This window comes from Nannobrachium achirus (assembly GCF_963921795.1).
Source record: "Nannobrachium achirus genome assembly, chromosome: 15".
Classification (NCBI taxonomy): domain Eukaryota; kingdom Metazoa; phylum Chordata; class Actinopteri; order Myctophiformes; family Myctophidae; genus Nannobrachium; species Nannobrachium achirus.
Genome location: NC_137822.1, coordinates 26,297,086 through 26,320,323, shown reverse-complemented (window position 1 = coordinate 26,320,323; position 23,238 = coordinate 26,297,086). Strand labels below are relative to the sequence as shown.

General features: G+C 40.8%; 2 protein-coding genes across 4 annotated transcripts in view; both read right to left on the bottom strand.

Annotated features, from left to right (window-relative positions):
• Nucleotides 1-470: 470 nt before the first annotated feature.
• Nucleotides 471-15,871, bottom strand: paqr3b (progestin and adipoQ receptor family member IIIb). Its single transcript, XM_080743140.1, has 7 exons — nucleotides 15,766-15,871; nucleotides 13,794-14,047; nucleotides 9,368-9,530; nucleotides 5,730-5,885; nucleotides 3,079-3,276; nucleotides 2,298-2,388; nucleotides 471-657 (listed from the first exon to the last, which is right to left on the bottom strand). The coding sequence occupies exons 2-7, from the start codon at nucleotides 13,988-13,990 to the stop codon at nucleotides 491-493; spliced, it is 972 nt and encodes a 323-aa protein (XP_080599266.1). The 5' UTR covers nucleotides 13,991-14,047; nucleotides 15,766-15,871; the 3' UTR covers nucleotides 471-490.
• Nucleotides 15,872-16,368: 497 nt separating this feature from the next.
• The window catches only part of hook3 (hook microtubule-tethering protein 3), a 42,595-nt gene continuing 35,725 nt past the window's right edge, over nucleotides 16,369-23,238 (bottom strand). For 2 of the 3 annotated variants that reach the window (XM_080742678.1, XM_080742676.1), the window contains exons 21-24: nucleotides 22,231-22,335; nucleotides 21,952-22,023; nucleotides 21,054-21,190; nucleotides 16,369-19,156 (exon numbers count right to left, since the gene is read on the bottom strand). In XM_080742678.1, the coding sequence (XP_080598804.1) occupies nucleotides 19,141-19,156; nucleotides 21,054-21,190; nucleotides 21,952-22,023; nucleotides 22,231-22,335 (330 nt within the window). In that variant the 3' untranslated portion in view covers nucleotides 16,369-19,140. Of the gene's footprint in view, nucleotides 21,191-21,951; nucleotides 22,024-22,230; nucleotides 22,336-23,238 lie in introns of all 3 variants that reach the window. The other variant, XM_080742677.1, reaches the window with a different exon arrangement.

Here is a 23,238-nt window from a genome sequence, read left to right as displayed (position 1 = left end):
TACAGCTCTGGCTACAAGCCCATAGCGACAGTGCAAACAAGTATAGGCACTGGTCTTCTGTTTCAAACTCGCGACTAAACAATGTAGGTCTTGGAGCAGTTGTGTCCACTATTGAGAAAAACTGACCATGTGAGATAAACTCTCAATTGGAAACTGGCTAAGGGGTAGTAGTAGCAGTTCAGTAGTAACCATTAGGTATTAGCCTAACAGTCAGGACCTCGTTCCCAACAATATATATATAGCACCTTCAAAAGAGTAGCAACGTGTTAGAGTAGTGGTTCTCAAAGTGAGGTCCAGGGACCCCCAGTGTTCCTTGAGGGGGTTCCAAATGGACCCATACAGGTCCGTAAGGGTCCATTTGGATCTGTTTGTACACTTTCAAGAGTTATGGGGGGTCCCTGAAATGAAGAGGTTTGAAGAACCACTGGTTTATAGAGGTTAATGGTTAATGGTTATTTTTGCCTCCATTTTTGCCTAATGGTCATCATATTTACAGTCCCCAGGTTTCGTGTTTCTCTTCTATCCGTAGGTTGTCTGTGCATGGATGGGTGTGCCTGAAGCGCATGAAGTATATAGCGGTCTGGTGCCACCAATAAAACATCATTACCACCAGGACATGCCATACCTGGTGGCTGGCACCCACGTAGTTCACCTGGCCTAGAACAGAGGCAGGAGAGATATAGTGGCTGTTACCATCAGCCTTCATGCGCTTACTAGAAATACAAGTTTGCTGGTTTGAATATATTGATTATGCATTTGTGTAAGAGTGAAACATTATTCAACTAGAAGGGGCAACGGAGTGCATATCTATTGCAGGCTGGACATCATAATCAAAATGTGGTTGTGTTAAAAGGTATCGTCGCTGTTGGGTAGAAACCATGTATGTCCAAAACTGTTACTTTTCAGGGAAAAAATAAATAAATCAAGTCACGCTTTTTCCATTATCAACTACATAACAACTTCTCAACTTCTGAGAAAAGGTCTAAATAAAACCAGTAAGACTCCCTAATCGGGAGGTAAGCAACCGTCAGGTCGAATGTATACACAATAATGTTGTCTGCAAAAAGCAACCTCATGGTGGCGCTAGAAGAGGGACATGTGAAAAATCAGGGGCGGAGGTTGTGGTTTGCCAGCCACGTTTTGTGTGTGTGTGCAAAGTTTGGCATGGATAGGGGCAACGGTGCCGGAGATAAGAGTAGGGCCAAAAGAGTGACGTGACGTGACGAACAGACGGAGGGACTGACTGACAGACAGCTGGTGGAGGTTTTCATAGTAAAAACAAGTTACTCTGAGGAAATAACCAGGAGGCTGTATGTCAGGCTAGAAATAACAAGAAATAAACAAAGAGTCAAAATACGGAGATAAAAGTATTCTAGACTCCTTGCTAACCAGAGTGCTAATGTACCCACTATTGATTGAGATCAGTAACGGTGATGCTATCACAAAGGGCAATATTGGCTGCCTACCATTTATAGTAGTCCCACTATCGCTGTGCTCAATGCGCAACATTCTTGTACGATGAAAAAGGTAAGACATTTACGAAGAAAAATTTAAATAAATAATAGAGATAAAAGGTTTCTGCTCGACAGCGATAATATGAAACGAGGGCAAACTGGACGTGTACATTTTGTTTGGCCCAATTTTGGATAACATTGATTGTTTCAATGGACCAATCCCCAATCACATACACACCCATTGTAACAGTTACAATGGGTGTGTATGTGATTGGGGATTGGTCCATTATTTTCACAATATCAATTTCATTTAGCTCTGTGATACGTAAGCTAGTTTATCTGTAAAAAGATAAATAGACGGTAATATTTTATCTATATCTACTATGGGTGCAACAGTTAATCAAACTAATCTATTCAACTAAATACATTTTTTTACTTTTTATCAAAAAAGGAATCAATAGAGTAAAGCCCTTTGCACACAGGCGCGTTTATCCGTACGGATAAAACGGACAATTTCACTTTTTAAAAAGAAAACAATGATTCTCTACGACCTCATGCACACCGGATCCGAATTGGCCCTGCGACGAGTGGCTGCGGCCGTGCGTTTTTTTCTCGATCGAACCCAGTCTTGTCGCATGCGGTAAAAAACTCATCACTCCTTTTATGACTCCTTTTGGGATCCGCAGCGCCGATTCCGCACAGCATTGCACACCAAATCCAATGCGTTTTATTCATACAGCAAACGGAAGAAACGCAACTGTCCTGTGTGCAAAGGGCTTAAAGATAATAATCAATAGCTACAGCCTTAGTATCAACTAGTAAGAAACAAAGACAGATACTCACCAGGGAAGTAGCGTTCAGGGACCTTGGTGACGTAGAACATGAAAGCAGATCCTGCTATCAGGTACATCACCATCACACGAGGGAAGAAGATCTGCACAAAAACAGTGGCTGTTTTTTTAATTTGTATTAACTGACCTACAAGCTCATAACAGGTTGCCCTGTAAAAATAGATTTTAGACTTCTTTTTTTTCGATTTTGGAAAATGTGTCTGGGTTTTATAAATATTGAACCAAAGTATTAACAAGAGCTTAAGACTAAATAATGGGGACTGCCCCATGGTTCGAACTCCCGTTGGGCCGAACACCATCGGCAGGTTAGCTACTCATCAGCGTCGGCAGGTTAGCTACTCACCAGTGTCAGCAGGTTAGCTACTCACCAGCGTCAGCAGGTTAGCTACTCACCAGCGTCAGCAGGTTAGCTACTCACCAGCGTCAGCAGGTCACCAGCGTCAGCAGGTTAGCTACTCACCAGCGTCAGCAGGTTAGCTACTCACCAGCGTCAGCAGGTTAGCTACTCACCAGCGTCAGCAGGTTAGCTACTCACCAGCGTCAGCAGGTTAGCTACTCACCAGCGTTAGTTTTACTGAGGTTAGGGTTAAGGTTAGGTTTAGGTGGTCGGACCAAAGGGAGTTCGAACCAAGGACACGTTACCCTAAATAATAACCACATTGGATCCACTGGAACATTGGTTATTTTCCCACTTTTCCTGAAAAGGAACTGTTTTGGAAGCTATCGACCCGACAGAGACGCCACGGAATGCGCTAGAACTATTCTTTCCTCACCTGTATGACATAGGAGGTGAAGCCGCCGTTGAGCCAGACCCAGTGGCAGGCAGGTACAATACTGATGCCGGCCACAGCACAGAAGATAGCTGTGCGCAGCCGCCGCCAGTCATTGCTGAGGTAGTGGGGGTGAACCTGGACGCAGAAGACTGCCAGGATCAGAGAGAGGACAATCACCAGGTACACCTGCCGCCAGAACTACACGGGGCCGGGGATCAATGGGTGGAGACAGGGAGTATAGGGACAAGGGTAGAGGAGATGAAATCAAACTTTAGTGATCCCTGACTTGTAAATAAAACAATAACAAGACATGGGCTTGGCGTGGATTCCAGGGGGAAAAGCAGAAGATGAATTTCAGGCATGCGAAAAATGACACAAGAAATACCCCATACAACAACACTAATATACTGTACCAGTAAGACTCCCTAATCAGTTTTTGGACACTGCTCTAATCTGGAGATAAGCGACCGTCACGTCGCATACACAAACTTTAGAAGGCAATCGTAGCCAATCAGGGGGGAATATGGGAAATGGGACAGATCCATGTTGATGACACGACTTGTGTACCGCTTTGTGTGATTTTAGGCCAAAATAAGTAAGAGCAGTGTCCAAAAATGTGTTTTGCAAAGGTCTGCCTGATGGTGGTGCTAGAAGAGGGCCACATGACAAATCAGGGCTTCAGATAAGAGTAGGGGCAAAAGTGTGACATGACAGACAGACAGACTGACTGAGTAGTAGTAGTAGTAGTAACCTGACGGTCACAATTACAATGTGTATCTGGAACTTCATGTGGTCTATGACGTCAGTCACCTCCATATTTGGACAACATTTTAGCCCAATCTAACTTCCAGTTTAAAGGACAACTTTAGTTTTTTACAACAAGGGTTCATATTTTAGATTGTAATGAATAGGGGTGTAACAATATAGTAACTGTATCGAAATATCGTTTTTAACTTAAAAAATCGAAGTAAATTGAAATGAAAACAGCTAAAATCGAATCGTATCGTTTTATTTTGTATCGTATCGAATCGACAGTGCAAAGAATCGATTGTATCGATACTACCTACTTGTGCATTGTATTTAACATTTTTAAGGAGAAACATTTTAAAAGAGGGGTTTAATTACTTTTCCTTTCCATATAGCTACACTGGTCTATCAATAAATGTGTGTAATCACTGGGTTCATGTCAAGGTGCATCTTTGTCGATATACAATGTCCATGTATTTGGCAGATAATCACTTTCTTAACTTATTTATATCCATAATAATGCATGTTTCCCTTAAAAACCTGCACTATCCACACCTTTCACACAGATTTAATTTGTTTGCTAAATAGTTACTATATCGATTTTAAATCATTAAATCGAATCGTATCGTATCGCCATGAATGAACCAATATCGTCCATGTATCGTATCGTCAACCATGTATCGTGATATGTATCGAATCGCTATTAAAATGTATTGTTACACCCCTAGTAATGAAAGAATATAAAAGATGAGTGTTAAATTGATTTCATTTACTTCTTTCTATTGTTTTAGAGATTCTTATTTCAGTGGTTGGGGGCATGCGTACAAGTGGCTAAATATGTCATTTTACACAGAATAAGCCCATTCCCAAGATACAACGCAAACCTTTCATAGTTGGATGTGACTTATGGGGGCTAGAAGTGTTACTGTAAATAGCAATAAAGAAACTGCTGGCTTATTGTGTCTAAAAATACATATTTAGCCAATTGTATGCATGCCCCCATGCGTACGCATGCCCCACATTTTAGCATGGCAAATGCGATAAAACAATAGAACGAAGCAAATGAAAACATTTTCACACTAAATTTTTCTTTTCTCTAATTACAATCTAAAATATGAACCCTTGTTGTAAAAAAAACAAAGTTGTCCTTTAAAAACAAAGTACAAAATAAGTGTGAAGTGAGCGATGCCTTTAATTTAATTCGCCTTTACCACGAAGCTTGGCCAAGACCAAGCACTTGCGGACATACATACACACAAAGCCAGATGTAGGAGCGGTGAGCACTGCTCAAAAAGGTATGAAATGTGAAACCGACACACAGACAGACAGACAGTCAGATGGACAGAAGCTCTCTATATGGCTCGGCCCTTACAGTCCAGCGTCACACTGTAAAAATCTAAACTGGGTGTAAATAGTGCAGGTGTCATATTGCATGTGTCACTTTGCCAACGGTACAAGCATAGAATACATAGAAGCTACACAGCCAAGCTCCATCTGAATAAAGTATGCACACAGTGCGGTATACATTTGGCTAGGGCTGTCACGATATGACATTTTACATGACGACTAATTGTCACTCAAATAATTGGCGATTAACGATTTAATTGTGTTTTTGTTGTTGATGATTAGATTTCTGTTTGGCTTTTAGGCTTTGAAGTTGTACATGGTAGATATGACACATAACCTAAATATACAAAGAAATTACTGACATATTTGACAACTTACCATTTAAAAAATAACTTTGATAGTGGAAATAGCCGATCTACAAGCTCGCGATGCGACGCGTTGTGAGCTTGTAGATCTGCTATTTCCACTATTTCGGACATTTTTCAACATTCACGATTAGATGATTATGTAATAATTGTGACAGCCCTACAGTACGGTATACATTTGGCCATGCTTACAGTATTGCAGTAGAAAGCATAGAAGATCCCAGGTACATAGCAGCCCAGGATGCCAACAGAGATGCCCGCATAGTCCAGCGATAACCAACGACGACATGTCTGCTCTGACCGATGACATGAGAACATGTGGTAACCAACCGAACACAGCATACACACCTTAAAGGAAGATATGTCACAGTTATGCACAGTTAGCTGACATGTAGTGATTTTTCAATGTCAGCCTTGTGATAACACTTAACAGTAAAACCTCTATATTTGGTAAATTTGACTTGAGCTGGGTCTGTACTTAGTCCTCTTTCCCCCCCGCTGGCTGTACTAAATATCTTTGCTAAAAGAAATAGCAATGTAGATTGTTTAACAACAGATTAATTGGTGAAATTACAGGCAAGCATCCTAAATACTTTTATTGTCCAAAATCTCATGAATCAGGATGCATTGTACATGTCTCAAAGCAATGTGACATTAAAAATATTATAAATACAAGTATCAACTTTCAACTCATCAAGTTGATAGTGGCAGGTCCTAGTCACCACCTAAGCCCTATTTTGAGCTAGCTAAACCCCTGCCAATTATTGTCATGCGAGTGTGAAGCAAAGGTTATACCCTACCACTACATACTGTATATGCCTGCTGTATATGCCTGCGGAAAAAATAGGAGCAAACAATAAACTTTACAAGCATTACTGGGTGCGTGCAGGGGGAAAAACTGCTTTGGTACCAAGTCACAACTTACTTAGGATATAGTCAACTGTTGTATGCCATCTTACAATTAGATTCGTTCATACTTAGGGCTGTCACGATTATGACATTTTACATGACGATTAATTTTCTGTCAAATAATTGCGATTAACGATTGAATTGTGTTTTTGTCGTTGACAATTACATTTCTGTTTGGCTTTTAGGCTTTGAAGTTGCACATGGTAGATATGACACATAACCTAAATATACAAAGAAATTACTGACATATTTGACAACTTTATACTTAAAAAAGAACATTGATAGTGGAAATAGCCGATCTACAAGCTCACAACGCGTCGCGATGCGACGCGTTGTGAGCTTGTAGATCTGCTATTTCCACTATTTTTGACTGGAAACGATTATGACGATTATGAAAAATAATCACGATTATGTCAAATAATCACGATTAGACGATTATGTAATAATTGTGACAGCCCTATTCATACTACAACCATAATGTTGCCATAAAATGTACTTCTGAGAATAGGCTAGAAGTCAACAATGTACATTTCTAATAAAATATTTAAATGTTAGCTAATGCCTACACCCTGAAGAAGGTGCCACTCGACACGCGGTAGGTCTTTTTTGGACCTGGATTATTTATGGCATTTCTTGGGTCACAACTCTTCCTCTCTCTTTGGATAGTATTCCCTTCCGTGAGCACCAGTGGCTTGAGAGACACCTGTAGCACTCCTGTTGTGTGTCTCAGTTAAATTATTCTTATTTGACAATTTGGTCTAACTTCCGCAACGTATTAAATATGAGCGGTGATCCAGCCAAGCATATTTAGAGAATAATAATATCAAACCGATTCATAACGTAAAACCATTATGACCGGGAACACATCTACGTCACGTAACCATTTCAACTATTTATTTTTTGAATACTTTGGCTCATTGCTGCAAGCTTGTAGATCTGTAGATCTATGTGCTAAATCTTAGAATATAAATTCTTTTAAAGCAATTTTTAACTCAAATCTTTGCTTCATGGGGGGTCCCTGGAACAAATTATTTTAAGATGGGGGGTCCGTGGTCAAATACATATAATGCTAGGGGTCCTTGACATTAAAAACTTTGAGCACCACAGATAAAGAAACATACGTTTTTTCAGAAAACCATTAGGATTTTGAGCAAGCATAGCTGCCCGGCCTCCAATTTCTCAGAATAAATAGCTGATTTATATCTTGAATTACTTGAGTGAGTGGGGAAATGGCTGTGTTAAAAGCAGAGTGTCGCGAAAGCACGTGAGCGTTACACTCTTGTGGTACTCAGAATATATCCCTACGGTAGGCAGGTCTACTACTGCATTGTTCTAAAAAAAGAAAACGCTAAAGTAGGTCACAGATACAGCACATTTTCACACTACAACTACTATTGAAATACTGTACAAGGTTACACAAGCTAGACCTATACTAGACCTAAACTACCGGTACTTGCTATTACTTACAAACCTGAGTATTTTGAGGTGAACATACTGTATTGGCAATGCACCTGTATGGGAAATGTAAACATATAATCTGAAGGTTGATGGGAAAATGTGTGAAGTATTCCTTTAAGCCTCCACAACCATTAGTTTAAAGAGTGTTCACTGAGTACTGTTGGGCTGGCCAATTAGAAGTGAGAGGCCCCAGCCCAGAGCCAAGACAGTTTTGATATATTGACTTCCGAGAGAAGGGGAGGATCAGAATTCTCCAATGTGCAGGCAACCTAGTTGACTGGGCTGTCTCCTGTCTGCTTTGGAACGACTTAAAACATTATGAAATAACAGGCTTGTATTTTGTATTACTATCATTCATTTGCTGTTCATATATTCATGATGTGGGGAATATTCCCTTTGTATTCTGATAAGATGAAAGAAAGAAATATGCTGAGTTTAAGCTAACTTGGATCACTGTGTGTACGTCTCAAACTGGACATTTAGATAACTGAACACAGAACGATGCATCAAGGTACACAAAGTATAAGTGTAACTGGTATTAGTCTGCAGTAATATGCAAGCACACTCAAACACAACTGACAATTATTAAGATACTGTACTGTATTACTCATTACTCAAATGACAAAGATTGTTTGATCAAGAATGCACACACATATGCTAATGATAATAATGGGTATTCAGCCGTGTCATCACTTTGTACTGGGGCAAAGTTAGTCAGATGGTGGATTGTTCACAATCCAGAATCCTATCATATTATCCTTAAAAAAAGAAAAAAGGATGACAGTGGGAAAATAACAAAACAACAACAAAACCCAAGCATTATTTATATATATATATATATATATATATATATATATATATATATATATATATATATATATATATATATATTTGCTATATACATTTAGGCTATGTAGGTTAAGTCAGTGGTTCTCAAAGTGGATTCCAGGGACTCTGTGGGTTCCTTCCTAAATTGACCCATACAGCTCTGTAAAGCCCTTTGCACACAGGCGCGTTTATCCGCACGGATAAAGCGGACAATTTCATTTTTTAAAAAGAAAACAATGATTCTCTACGACCTCATGCACACCGGATCCGAATTAGCCGTGCGACGAGTGGCTGCACTGCAGCCGTGCGTTTTTTTCTCGATCGAACCCAGTTCGATTTGTGCGTCTTGTCGCATGCGGTAAAAAACTCATCACTCCTTTTATGACTCCTTTTGGGATCCGCAGCGCCGATTACGCACAGCATTGCACACCAAATCCAATGCGTTTTATTCATGCAGCAAACGAAAAAAAAAAAAAAAAAACGCAACTGTCCTGTGTGCAAAGGGCTTAACTCTGACAGAGTTATGGGGAGACCTTGACATTTGAGAAACGCTGGGTTAAATTATTCACTCTGGCATTTATCATAATATGAGCCAATGATAATCACACACACGCACGCACACGCGGTGAAGGTACCTGGAAGCAGAAGAGTCCTATACAGTAGATGACATAGTCCTCTCGGTGGGCCCCAGAGGCTGGCAGCACCGTGCAGAGGTCATTGAACCCCAGAGAGAAAAATAACAGGAAGCCAAGCAGGTGGCTCCAGATATTCACCGTCTCATTGGACAGCATGAAGATACTGGAATGAGGAAGGAGAGGCACATACACACGTGTACACAACACACACACACACACACACACACACACACACACACACACACACACACACACACACACACACACACACACACACACACACACACACACACACACACACACACACACACACACACACACACACACACACACACACACACACACACACACACACACACACACAATGGGTCTCATGCAACATTTTGTTGTTGTTGGGTGGAAAGTAAACCTCATATGTCCAGAACTGTTCATTTATCTTTCATTTGATTTTTAAAATAGTAAAAATAGCAGGCACAAAATCTGCAAGCACACAACGCTTGTAGATCGGCTATTTACACTAGTCTTGTGCGACACTCTTGTATGATGTAGCAGGGCTTTACTTTACGAAAAAGAAAAAAAAATGGAGATACAAAGTTTCTGCCCAACAGTGACGATTTAGTTCATATTTCTCTTATACTTATATATTCTGTTTCTTCTGTATATTCTGTGTGCATTTCCAGTTTTAGGTTAAGGTCACAATCTCCAATTGTGTCAGTCTTTTCACACCGAACAAATACATGGCCTTAGGTGTGCCCGCTGGCCTACCGGTCTGGGCGCATACCACATAAGCTCAGTGTAGCCAAACAGCACGTCGCTGTTTCGATTCCCTATCCTGACTACCGGTACCTTTGCTGCGTGTCACTCCCCATCTCTCTCCCCATTTCCTGTCAGACTACTGTCCTATCAATAGTCAAGGCATAAAAGCAAAAAATTAAATGTGAACACACGCAGGAAACAGGTTCATATCTGGGGTAGAAGAGGAAATGTTTTAAATCTTTTCTCTGACAGTATATATTTTGTGTATATATATATATATATATATATATATATATATATATATATATATATACTGTCAGAGAAAAGATTTAAGACTCCAGATCATAATCGTAACATCCAAATCTACTCTTACCCACGTGAGCTAAATAAAGAATCCCACATCTATCTATAAATGCGACAAATCTCTGTCTGTTTGTTTGTTTGTTTGTAATCCGCGTATCTCGAGAACCGTTCGTCCCACCGGCTTCAGATTCGGCACGCGCGTTCCCCGCCGCCGCGCGGAGTGCAGTGCCGGGCCTCGACCCGACCCGACTCGCGGTTTTCCGAAACCGGCACGAAACGTTCGGAATCTCCTTATGCGGAGCTGATTGTTGACATCAGGCTGTTCCGGAGGAAGCGCTGACTCATTGTGACATCACTTCATAAAAGGCTCTGACATCACGTACGCCACATGAGTCAACAAAAAATCTCTGTGAATGTGTATGTATGTATGTAATCCGAGTATCTCTAAACCATTCTTCCCACGTTCTCCATATATGGGCATAAAATGAATGCCCGTATGCGGAACTGATGTCTGACATCAGAGTTTTCCGCAACCAGTACTGTGTGTGCAGAGATCTCCATATATGGGCATAAGGGGTATGGGCATAAAATGAATCCCCGAATGCGTAGCTGATGTCTGACATCAGAGTTTTCCGCAACCGGTACTGTGTGTGCAGAGATCTCCATATATGGGCATAAGGGGACAATGGCAAACAGATGGTCAAAACGGGTCCTATGACAACAGGTATATTGGGGTTTGCATTAAAGGGTGGGGACAAAGGCTAACAGAAGGCAAACAGATGGTCCAAACGGGTCCTATGACAACAGGTATATTGGGGTTTGCATTAAAGGGTGGGGACAAAGGCTAACAGATGGTCAAAACGGGTCCTATGACAACAGGTATATTGGGGTTTGCATTAAAGGGTGGGGCAGGCATAAAATGGACGCAAATAGACAGATATCTCCATATATGGGCATATGGGCATAAAATGGACCCAGAACTATATCTGCAGTGATCTCCATATATGGACATAAAATGGACGCCGACAGACAGACAGATACAGATATCTCCATATATGGGGAACTGATGTCTGACATCAGAGTTTTCCGCAACCAGTACTGTGTGTGCAGAGATCTCCATATATGGGCATAAGGGGTATGGGCATAAAATGAATCCCCGAATGCGGAGCTGATGTCTGACATCAGAGTTTTCCGCAACCGGTACTGTGTGTGCAGAGATCTCCATATATGGGCATAAGGGGACAATGGCAAACAGATGGTCAAAACGGCTCCTATGACAACAGGTATATTGGGGTTTGCATTAAAGGGTGGGGACAAAGGCTAACAGATGGTCAAAACGGGTCCTATGACAACAGGTATATTGGGGTTTGCATTAAAGGGTGGGGCAGGCATAAAATGGACGCAAATAGACAGATATCTCCATATATGGGCATATGGGCATAAAATGGACCCAGAACTATATCTGCAGTGATCTCCATATATGGACATAAAATGGACGCCGGCAGACAGACAGATAAAGATATCTCCATATATGGGCATAAATGGACACAGGAAAACAGATGGTCAAAACGGGTCCTATGACAACAGGTATAATGGGGTTTGCATTAAAGGGCGGGGCATTCATTCTCTATTTACATCGTTCCCGAGTTGGCCAGGTCGCCGACTAGACGCTGGGCCGCCCGAAGGGCGGCCCAGCTTCTAGTGATTATAAATTGGAGAAGCATGGCCCATTGTTAGTTAAACCAGCACTACTGTGTAAATTTCCTCTTCTACCCCAGATTTGAACCCGTTTCCTGCGTGTGTTCACATTTAATTCTTTGCTTCTATGCCTTTATTGATAGGACAGTAGACTGACAGGAAATGGGGAGAGAGATGGGGAGAGACACGCAGCAAAGGTAGTCAGGATAGGGAATCGAAACAGCTACGTGCTGTTTGGCCACACTGAGCCTTATGTGGTATGCGCCCAGACCGGTAGCAAAGATATTTAATTTATGAAGATAGCTCAACATCATTGGATCCACTAGAGTGCGACATGGTACACAAATCCTACAAAAAGCCTCCTAAGTGGGCGCCGGCTCTGACGGCAAATCTCGCGCACGTCCTGTTTACTGGTGGTGGTGATCCCGCAAGAGTGTGTTGCTGGGACAGCTAAAGAGCAATAATAAAGTTGATTTTCTCCTTTGTTGTGTCACTGAAAAAAGCCACTTTAGTATGACAATTTTGTTAATATTATGAGGCTTGTGATGATCGGGTCCAATATTTAGTTCAGTGATCATAGCTTCTGAACTATTATTTTTCTCTGTGTTCACGTTAGCTCTCTCATTGTAAATGAATAGACTCCAAACATGCTTCCGCCTCCTAAAAAGGTATCCGCCTACGTCATGCAGAAACGGGAAGTACGGGTCTGTTCCGCCCTCTCGGCCGGTAGGCCAGCGGGCGCACCTAAGGGCATGTTTTTGTTCGGTGTGCCAAGACTGACACAATTGGAGATTGTGACCTTAACCTAAAACTGGAACTACAGCAGTGTATTGGCAACAAACCAGTTGCCATTACATTCGTGTCTGTCCAGACTTACATAGTGTTGTTGTGAATGAAGACCTTGAAGGAATTGAATGAACATGTTTTGAGACCTTAAAACATTGGCTTGAATAATGAGTTTTCACTGTGATAGCGATAAATAGGAGTAGTTCACCCCCAAAATGACTTTTTCGATTGATTACTCAAACGCCATGGAGAGTTGGAGACTTCAGTTCAATAATACTTTTTTTTTGTTTTAGTCACATTCCTAAGACAATCATTTCATTTATACAAAAAAGAATTACCCCCATTGATTCCGGATGGGGACCCAAATGCAAATTTTGGGTGAATTTACTATTATCAATTTTTTATCTTAGGAATACAAAAAATACTAAAAGTATGATTGAACTCAAGTTTCCATGGCATGAGTTAACTTATCAATAGAAAAAAGCTATTTTGGGGGTGAACTACTCCTTTAAGAGGACTACATTGATCCAAACTGGAACACAATCAATTGAAGTGTTGTAAAGTAACTAAGTACTTCCTTTACCTAAAGTAAATATTGATGCCAATACTTTTGTAAATTTTGAAATCCAGACTTTTACATGTAACAGAGCATTTATACATTGCAGTATTGATACTTTTACTTAAGCAATCAATGCGAGTACTTTCTCCACCACTAATCAACTGATTGATCATTAAGACGAACACGCTCTGAAAAGCGCAAACACACAAGATCGGGTGGGCCACGAACACAAGTTGGCCCTGACCCAAAAAGGGTTGGGGACCACTTGCTTTGGATCCATGTGGACATTTGACAAACCAAACCACGACGACAGTGATGACCTACCTCTTCAGGCAGAGAGTGGACGGCAGGTGAGCCCTGTAGCCATCTGTAATGAAAGGGTTCTCTCTGAGGAAGAGCGGGATCTGCTCATAGGTGTACAGGCGTATTCTTTGAGGCACCAGCACGGGCCAGTGCTGCTGGTAGCTGCCCAGCTGCATGTAGTTTCCCTTGGCCAGCTTCTGGGGCATCTTCAGCAGCATTGTGTTCTTGGGCTCACGACTTGTGCAAAGGAGTAGGCCTACACTGGGAGGTTAAGGCTGAGTGAAACAGACCAGATGAAGCACTTGTAAATAAGTGGCACTTATCAGTGGTGTAAAGTAACTAAGTACCGTACTTAAGTATACTTTAGAGGCATTTTTGTATACTTGTATTACCAGTTTCCTTTACATCTCAGATCCACATATTATACTTTTACTCCACCACATCATTTGGATTATTATTACAAAACTTACATTAACCACTTAAGCCCTTCAGCCACATTTCGGCCATTTGAAAATAGATATTTTCAAAATATTTTTACACATTTGAAAACTTTAAATGGGACATTATGCATTTTTATATCAATTAATACTTTTGTACTTTTACTAAGGTACATTTTGTTCTGTGCTTTTTTCCTCCACTGGCACTTATTAAACTTGCGGTTCAAAGTGCACTCAGTCACAATAGAGGGTTTAAAGTGGCTAAGCAATGGATGAGGCCAGGCAGGCAGCACCTATTATCATTGCGACCGTAGGTCGCAGTTAACTATGAAAACCGGCACAGCTTTCCGTATCTCTGTCTGTACGTCTATAACGCCTGACACTGTTGTTCCCCTAGACACATCACTGTGACATCACAGGTGACATCACCTATGTATGTAAAAGTCCATATATGGGTATCCCCCAGAATCCCTTCTATGCCCATATATGAAGATCCCTGATGTCATCGATCACTGGCCAGATGGCCAAGACATGGCCCATATCTGTGTGGCTGGTTCAGATAGGGATCTCCATGTATGGGCATAACAACAGGGATTGTATGTTGTGATGTCATGGGAACCACTCTAACAGAATCCATTTTATGCCCATATATGGAGATCCCTGATGTCATCAATATTAAGCCCATATCGAACAGGACTTCATATGGGAATGCCCATATATGGAGGAAGACGGCCCATATCTGTGTGGCTGGTTCAGACATGGATCTCCATATATGGGTACCAGGGTCAACTGGTCTGATATACATCACTGGCCAGATGGCCAAGAATTGGCGCGACCTCGAGGTCCATGTCACCCTGAGGCCGAGGCATCTTACTAGTTTTTGAGAAATTCAACTGAAACTTTTACCAGCTTTAGCTTACATTGATACTATTATTGCAGGCTCCATGGTAAACTTGGCATATGCTGGCGCATTGCACCAATAAAATCACAGCATGCGACATGCATGCTACATTTGGATGGGGTGTTTATTTTGCTCTTTATTATAGCCTATTGTGACTTGTAAGCAGTCTGAGAGCACATGCACGCACCTATACCTTTCTTCATTAATTTTATGTGTAGACAAAGAGTAAGGAGTCGTAGGAGGACGTATTTTGTGGGTCAAAGTTCTAGACCACTGAAGTAAATAATATACAGTTACAGTAGTACATGCCTACATGGGGCATTGGCACATTTACAATACCCCCCCCCCCCCCTCTCTCTCTCACACTCTCTCTCTCTCTCAATTGCACATACCGGTATTCACATACCAAACATTTTCACTCGTGTGCTTGTACATAAGATGTACAAATAAATAGATAAATAAAGATCTTTGGATCTAGACTCCCACTACTTACTATACAAGATGTACAAATAAATAGATAAAGATCTTTGGATCTAGACTCCCACTACTTGCTAACCGGACCAGAGTGCTAACGTACCAGCAGCTATCGATTGAGATCAGTAATGGTGATGATGATGCTATCAAAAAAAGGAAATATCATCAGACAGTAGCCTACCATTTATAGTAGTCCCACTATCGCCGTGCTCAATGCGCACCTATCTGGCTGGCGATGAAGACAGGGCGAGAAGGAAAACATAGCGGCCGGTGAACTCACGGCTGGACATATCCCAGCTAGCCGGCGTTGAAACGAAAAACGCTGCAAAACAGAACCCTCATCCGGGTGTCACCAGGGGCTGTTACACGGAAAATAGTGACTTGTCGCTTTCTGCAACAACAGAGGTCGCTGTTTGGCGCGCGCGCGCGCACACACACACACACACACACACACACACACACACACACACACACACACACACACACACACACACACACACACACACACACACACACACACACACACACACACACACACACACACACACACACACACACACACACACACACACACACACACACACACACACACACACACACACACACACACACACACACACACACACACACACACACACACACACACACACACACACACACACAAAGAGGCTATGTTTTATACAAGCTTTATTTACATTTTAGTTTCCAAGTTTTGCAGTATAGGAAGCATATTTGTAACATGTCCTCAATGGACAGACTTTATGAAATCCAGCTAAATCCTTTTCTTTTTCTTTTCTCCTTGTCAAAAGACCAAACTTCCACAGTTTCAGTATGTACATGGTATTTGTATACAAGCAATATAAAACTTGGCAAATGGAAAGGTTATTTACTACTTATTTACTAATTCAGTAAAGTTAAAATAAAAGACGAGGACAAAACATCTTCAAGTGAGTATAAAATACAGCAATCATTACATGTGTGGTGGTGATAAGATTCTGACCTGTTAATAGCCTTTTGTTGTTTTTAAAATCTCAAATACACTTGATTAGACCATCCCACACAAAAATCAGGCACCCATTTTGTCTTATATGTGTAAGTAATAATGTATTGTTCGGCATTCTTAATAGAAGCCAAATTTCTACTTTTGCCTGAAAATCAACTAGGCCTACATTTTTACAAGTGGCACAGTCATATAATAAATAAATTAGGCTTTACATTGTGATTTCTTTTGTGACTTAATTGTTTATTTAGGGCAACAATAACAATAACTTTTTCTACTCTACCACCCCAATATATTGAATTCTCGAGAATAATTTAACAGACCAGACTTATTGCTTTCCGCAGGCTAAATTAATTCAGCCAAAATGTAACAACTCCTTAATTGACCCAAAACAAAGCTAATAGGTCCAGACTCCAGTATACATTATGTATACACTTATAAGCAAAACAAGAGTGCCTCATTTGCTGCAGCTGAGGTGTGGCAGAAATGTATATCACAGACGTATGCTGCATCTCTTCTTTAAAGGGAAATCTTTTTTTAAACACTGTGTCATTTACCCAGCATTTAATCACTATCTGCCATACTGTTAATAAGACCTACACGTATGGGGATGGACGGTTAGGATACCAGTATAACGTTACTTTACTTAGCCTATAGGCTGTGGCGGTTAATGGCAAGTGACTTACAAACTAGCTCTTTTGTCTTTTCACTTGGGACATACATATTCAAAATCTCCCAACTACAGACAGACAGCAAGAAGACACTTTGAAAAGAGTGGTCTCCTCTTGTGCTTACTGCTTTGACAACACTGTAACCATTGCAATTAATTTCAGTTGTACATTTATGGGAAAGCCTTATCATGTCTCTGCTATCTAATCATGGCAACACATGAAGGCATTTATTTTAATGCCATTACACGCAAACTACTTTTTATTGATGTAACAGGGAATATGGAAGCAAATTTAGACACATGAGGAGACGTTTTCATACAAAACAAGCTATTAACATCATCCATATTTAGCAAATTATGGACATTAACTATTTATGCTGTGAAACCCTACATCCATTGTAACCTAATGAGGGGTAAACATTAAAATTATAAATAATAAATAGCACTTAAAAAAGTTATATAACAAAACAGGAAAATGGAACAAAAACAAAGAATGAGAAAAGTCCTCATTAAGCCGTCTACATCTAAAGAGCAGACTCAGTGACAGTACACAGTAAAATCCATAGTGTTAATTTAACTAGCCGAGTATACAAAACAGAACCAAACAGACCTGTATTTGGTTCCATAAACTCAGAACTTTAAAGTGTAAAGTTTTTGATTTCGAAAATGATCAGCAATAAACTTCAGAAACTAGAACGATTGCATTCAACTTCATTGGCGGATGTAATAGTAATTTTGTTTCGAGAATCTATTTGAACACACTTTTGACTACAAGGCACTGCAAATGTCCAATACAATTATTCAACTACATTCTATTTTTTATACAGCACATGAGCTTAATCGACTCATGGGTTTAATGAGGACTTTTTCCCACAATAATACCATGTCTGTTAAAATGTATAAAAAAAAAAGCAGGTTTATGAATCTGCCAGGCTACGCTCCTCAGGATAGCCTTACAAACCCTTGGGGCCAGGAGGTCAAAGTATATCAATTACACTACCACACATACTCTCCAATTGCTCCTGATATTTATGGTACGCTCACTACGTTGAGGTAAAAGCACTTTTAATAATGTTGCAGAGTACTTCATGAGAAGTGGTGGGTTATCCATTTTGCCATGTGCCGTTTTAGAAAAAGCAACACAGTGACAAAGACATCACTATTTGAACTGCTCTGCAAGTTATAAACACTATAAACAGCAACAAAATATGATTAGATATAAAAACCGTTTGCCAACCATTGATCATCTAAGTCATTGTCAAAACCAACAAAAAAACATAAAAATCTACTTCCTTAATGTTTTCCTCTGGTGAATACAATATCCTTCCTACCACCAGTGTCCTGAACGGAGGGAGCACACCCATTAAACACATAAGTGAGGTATCCTGACACAGTCTGCCCATGTCATGATATAAACCAATACTATACAAAACGCTGTTTGGTCAATGTAATGTTTGATACATTTTCAGACCAGAAAGTGGCTTACATCTACCCTCCAATGTGCTTTGGGTTGAATCATAATGGAGCAGCTGCAGAACAGAAGCGAAAGCAGTTATGTCTACGAGGAATAAGGAAGGAAAAGATTAGATGGACGAAAAGAGTGTTCTGGAAAAGAGAGGTGATGGGAGAGCTGGAAGCAGGGAAGAGGAGAGCCGGAGTGGTGGAGGTACACCCGTTCCCCTCCACCTAATCCGTTTGTTACAGAGTTTGTAAGTACTCATTCTGCTGGTGGCAGCTTGATTATTTGCAGGCTCAACTCAACAATAAGTCATGCAAGACGGTAGACAGGCAGGTAGATCATGCAGACATGCCAGGCAGGGCCCAGCCCAGTTCAACCCAAGCCAAGCCAAGCCAAGCCAGATTTGGTAATCTCATTGGAGGCGTGGTCATGCAGTAACATTGCTGTTGAGGGAGGAGAGAAAGAAAGGAGACCAGTCAGGTGGTAGCATTTGGGTCCTGATTCAGGTAAGCTTGAGTAGCCAGATGACCGGCGAGATCCGTCTAGTCTTTCTGCGTTGCTGTCATGTTATTACATTTGCAGTTTCCATTCATTTTTAGCCCATTCCTTAAATTGTTTTTTTTGTTTTGCTTTTAATATGAATAAATTCAAATTGTATGTAATGTAAACGGTGAGGTTCTCTTATAAGCTCTACTTAAGTTTCTTACCTCACCGGCACAACAATTACATGTCATCTTTCCCAGGAAAGAACTAGAATATTATGCATATGCATATATATTCTGTTGTGCAAATCAAATAAGTAAAATAAATAAATCAATAGATGTCACCAGATGGATCAGTAGGAGGATATCTCTGATCGACTGGCTGCGAAGACTAACAGCAGGGTTAATACAAGAGCTCTTTTAGCCTATGAGAAATCCCTTGTGTACCTGATTAAACAATCAACAGACACAAGGGGGTAACAGAGACTGGGCATACAATGTTAATTGCTGGATGACCTGTCCTACAGTATTCCTATTGCTATTATTAGGGATTATCTGGCAAGATCCAGAGGGCTAGTTGGCATGGAGTCATGGACAAAAACATAATACTGACAAACACATAATCCATAAACTCAAAGTTCTTAACTTCTTACCCTCTCATCTGTCATTAATTGAGGAGTAAACGTGCACTTCCAATAGTAAAACCTGTTCTGCCATTGAGAAAGTCCTGCAACTAAACCAAATCCATTTATCTTTACTCATATAGTGTGGGAGCGCAACGTAATCCAACTGGCAGCTAGATCATCAGGAAGCAATGAGTTAGGATGCATATAGTGTAATGACAAATTGATGTTGAGTTCAGTCATATTTTTGGCAACTGAATTATTTTCACTACATTGCAGCAGCAGCAGCATAAGAGAAAGCAGTATGCAGAGCATTGCCTTCCTGTCATAGAGTCATCTATGTTTTCCTGTTGTGTGTTTCCAAATGATTGACAGCTCACTGTAGACTTCCCATAAGTCTAGCACTATCTGAAGATCACAAAACCCACGACACAGAGTTAACACCAACAAAATTAACACTTGACTTGACATGAGAATATTGTTATCACCACGTTCCTAGTACTTACATCTTCCATTATTTCTATACCTCTCTATCCATGACTACCTCCAACACTGACCTAATTCCACAGGACAGTACATGTAATAAATTAGACACTGCTGTAGAGCCATTTTATGAAAATATCAACCATTTGTATACAAAGATTCAAAGACATTCATTGACAAATATATCTGAAAATTGCTCTCTTTTTTCAGCTTTTTCAGGTAAAAGAATCAATTAACAGAACAGAAAACCAAACACCATCTCCAGTCAAAAGGGGGGAAAAGAAACAAGTAGATAAGCTCAAATTAAACGTAAGGTAGAGATGTTTCTCTTGATGAGAACACGAGAACAGTGTGTTCCCTAGAGGAGTAGAGAATGAGACAGAGTAGTGGGGTGCACTAGATCCTGTCACAAAGTTGAGGAGTGGTCAGTGTCGTCCGGTGGGGGGTGAGGGGGCGGAAATGTTAGGACACATAGGGCGAGAATTAAAGACATTAAGGACGAATGTCTACCATCAAAGAGATGCATACTCAGAAAAATGCATAAAGGGCTTCAGGGTATTTGGCATCTCTACCTCAAGGATCTGATCAGAACAAAAGAAAAGAAAGAAGAATTAATTTCAGAGAAAGAAGGGAAACGGGAACCACTATTCGATGCGTCCCAAAATAAGAAAAACCTGACATCTATCTACGTTTGGGAGAATTGTATGGTAGTTTGGCGCAATGATGCTCTCTGACGCCATGGTGTAGTCTACCTTGCGGTAGCCGATTGGACGTGACCGGAGCAGCTCCGGCGTGTGCTGGTGGCCTGCCTCTGCCGAGCCAGGAAGGACTGACCAGAACCAGTGTTAGCCAGCCGGTCTTCAGCCGCCTTCTTCTGCAGGGACATGCCCTGGAAAGACAAACACGTTGAACCAAAGATTAATGACTGTGAAAATGGACCGGAGTTAAATTAACACAGAGGATTTTTACACCAAAGGTATTGGTGTATGGTCTACCTAGTAAGGGTTTAGAAAAGATTAGGAATAAAAAAGCGAGGGGAGGGTCATCTGCAAAACAAAAATCCAATAAAGAACACAAAAGGGGAAAAAAACTGGTAATATTACAGTTTCAGGGTGATTATCAGATACAAGACATTCAAATATATTATGCAGCAACTTACAGAAGGTGTTCCAAATGATACAATACAAAAGCCTGTATTCCCCTCTAGTGGCCAAAGTGCCTCCCTCCATGCACTGCTCAAATGAGTAGAGTAACCACAGTTGGCACAAATACTCCTACCGTGAACTCAATTCTAAGCTTGTGTGTGTAACAACTCAAATACACTAGCAGACTTTTAAAATCAAATCCCAAATGACTGCCCATTCCAAGATAATGGTAGATTTGCAGAAGTACAGATTTTGACAAATCGAATCGAGTATTATGTATGCACTTGTTGCAGGCATAATTGTATGGATTGGCCGACAGATGGATTCCCTTGGCCTATATTAATGTTGTATGACCTATGCATTATTATGAGTAATTCCTTGTATGTGTTATGAGTGTATAACCCATTTCCCTGTTTTCTATGTTCATCTCGTTTCTTCTGCTTAGTGCCTGGCAGTGTTCATCTGTATAGGATAGCATTCAAAGACAAAACAAAAACCCTCTTACCATGTTGTACCAGGCCGAAACAATCAGCTTCTCCTCGTAATCTCTCTGGGTCTTCGTCTTGTCCATCTCTTTCTGTTTGGAGGAAATAACAAAGTTAAAAAATGTGTGAAGCTTAAACCTACAGTCTGTTTTGTACAAGGGTCAGATAGAAGTAGGCTGAAATCAACCGTAGGCTGAAATTTGAGAGAGAGAGAGAGAGAGAGAGTTACACACCGAGACAAATACACAGACAGACAGACACATAGACATACACTTCAGACAGTGAGACAAGTAGATTACCTCCAGTGAGTGCAGCATTCTGACCTTCTCTTGCAGCTGGTTCTTTAGGGCCTGCACCTCGGGGCCTGTGCCCTGGTTCTGTTTGGGGTCCAGGGTCCGGATCACCTAGAAGCGAATATGCACACAGATTATATAGAGCAGTGGTTCTCAACCTGTGGGAAGGACAATTTAGACCTTTTTAACCCATTTAGGCCTGAACACATTATGACGCGATATTTTATGCTTTAACTATTGAAAAATAGCAGATATACAAGCTCACAGCGCGGCACCGAGTGCCGCGCTGCGAGCTTGTAGATCTGCTATTTTTGAAAGATCGTGAAAATTTGAATTTTGACCCGATTCTATAAGTGTCTTTTGAATCCTTCTAAGATTTTTGGAAAAAACCTATGTTTCTATGTCAGCAATCTGGCTAGCCATCGTCAAAGAAAAGGTCCTTTTCACTTCACTGGAGCTCAGTTAGTCTGTTCTTGAGAGACTACTATGTCAGTGGTTCTCAAACTCTTTCATGTGAAGGACCCCCAAAATGATATGTATTTGACCACGGACCCCCATCTCAAAATATTTAGTTCCAGGGACCACCCAGAAGCAAAATTTGAGTTACAAACGTTCGCTTTGAAAATACATATATTCAAAGATTTTCACACATTTTCACAACTTTTTTTCAAAAATAGCAGATCTACAAGCTTGCAGCACGGCACTCGGTGCCGCGCTGTGAGCTTGTATATCTGCTATTTTTCACTGGTTAAAGCATTCATTAATTTTAGGCCTAAATGGGTTAATAATAATAATAAAAAGAAAAAGAAAACATTTAAGCTATACTATAAAAACTGGACATAACATTGGCCACATTGGTCAAATAATATAAGAAAGAGGCAAACATTTTGTCAAACTAAACGTAATGCCTCAACTCCTACAATTCCAAGTGCTTGTCAGGATGGGGGGGGTCCCCAGTTCAGATATGATTCTTTTGGGGGGTTGCGGTCTGAAAAGGTTGAGAACCACTGATAT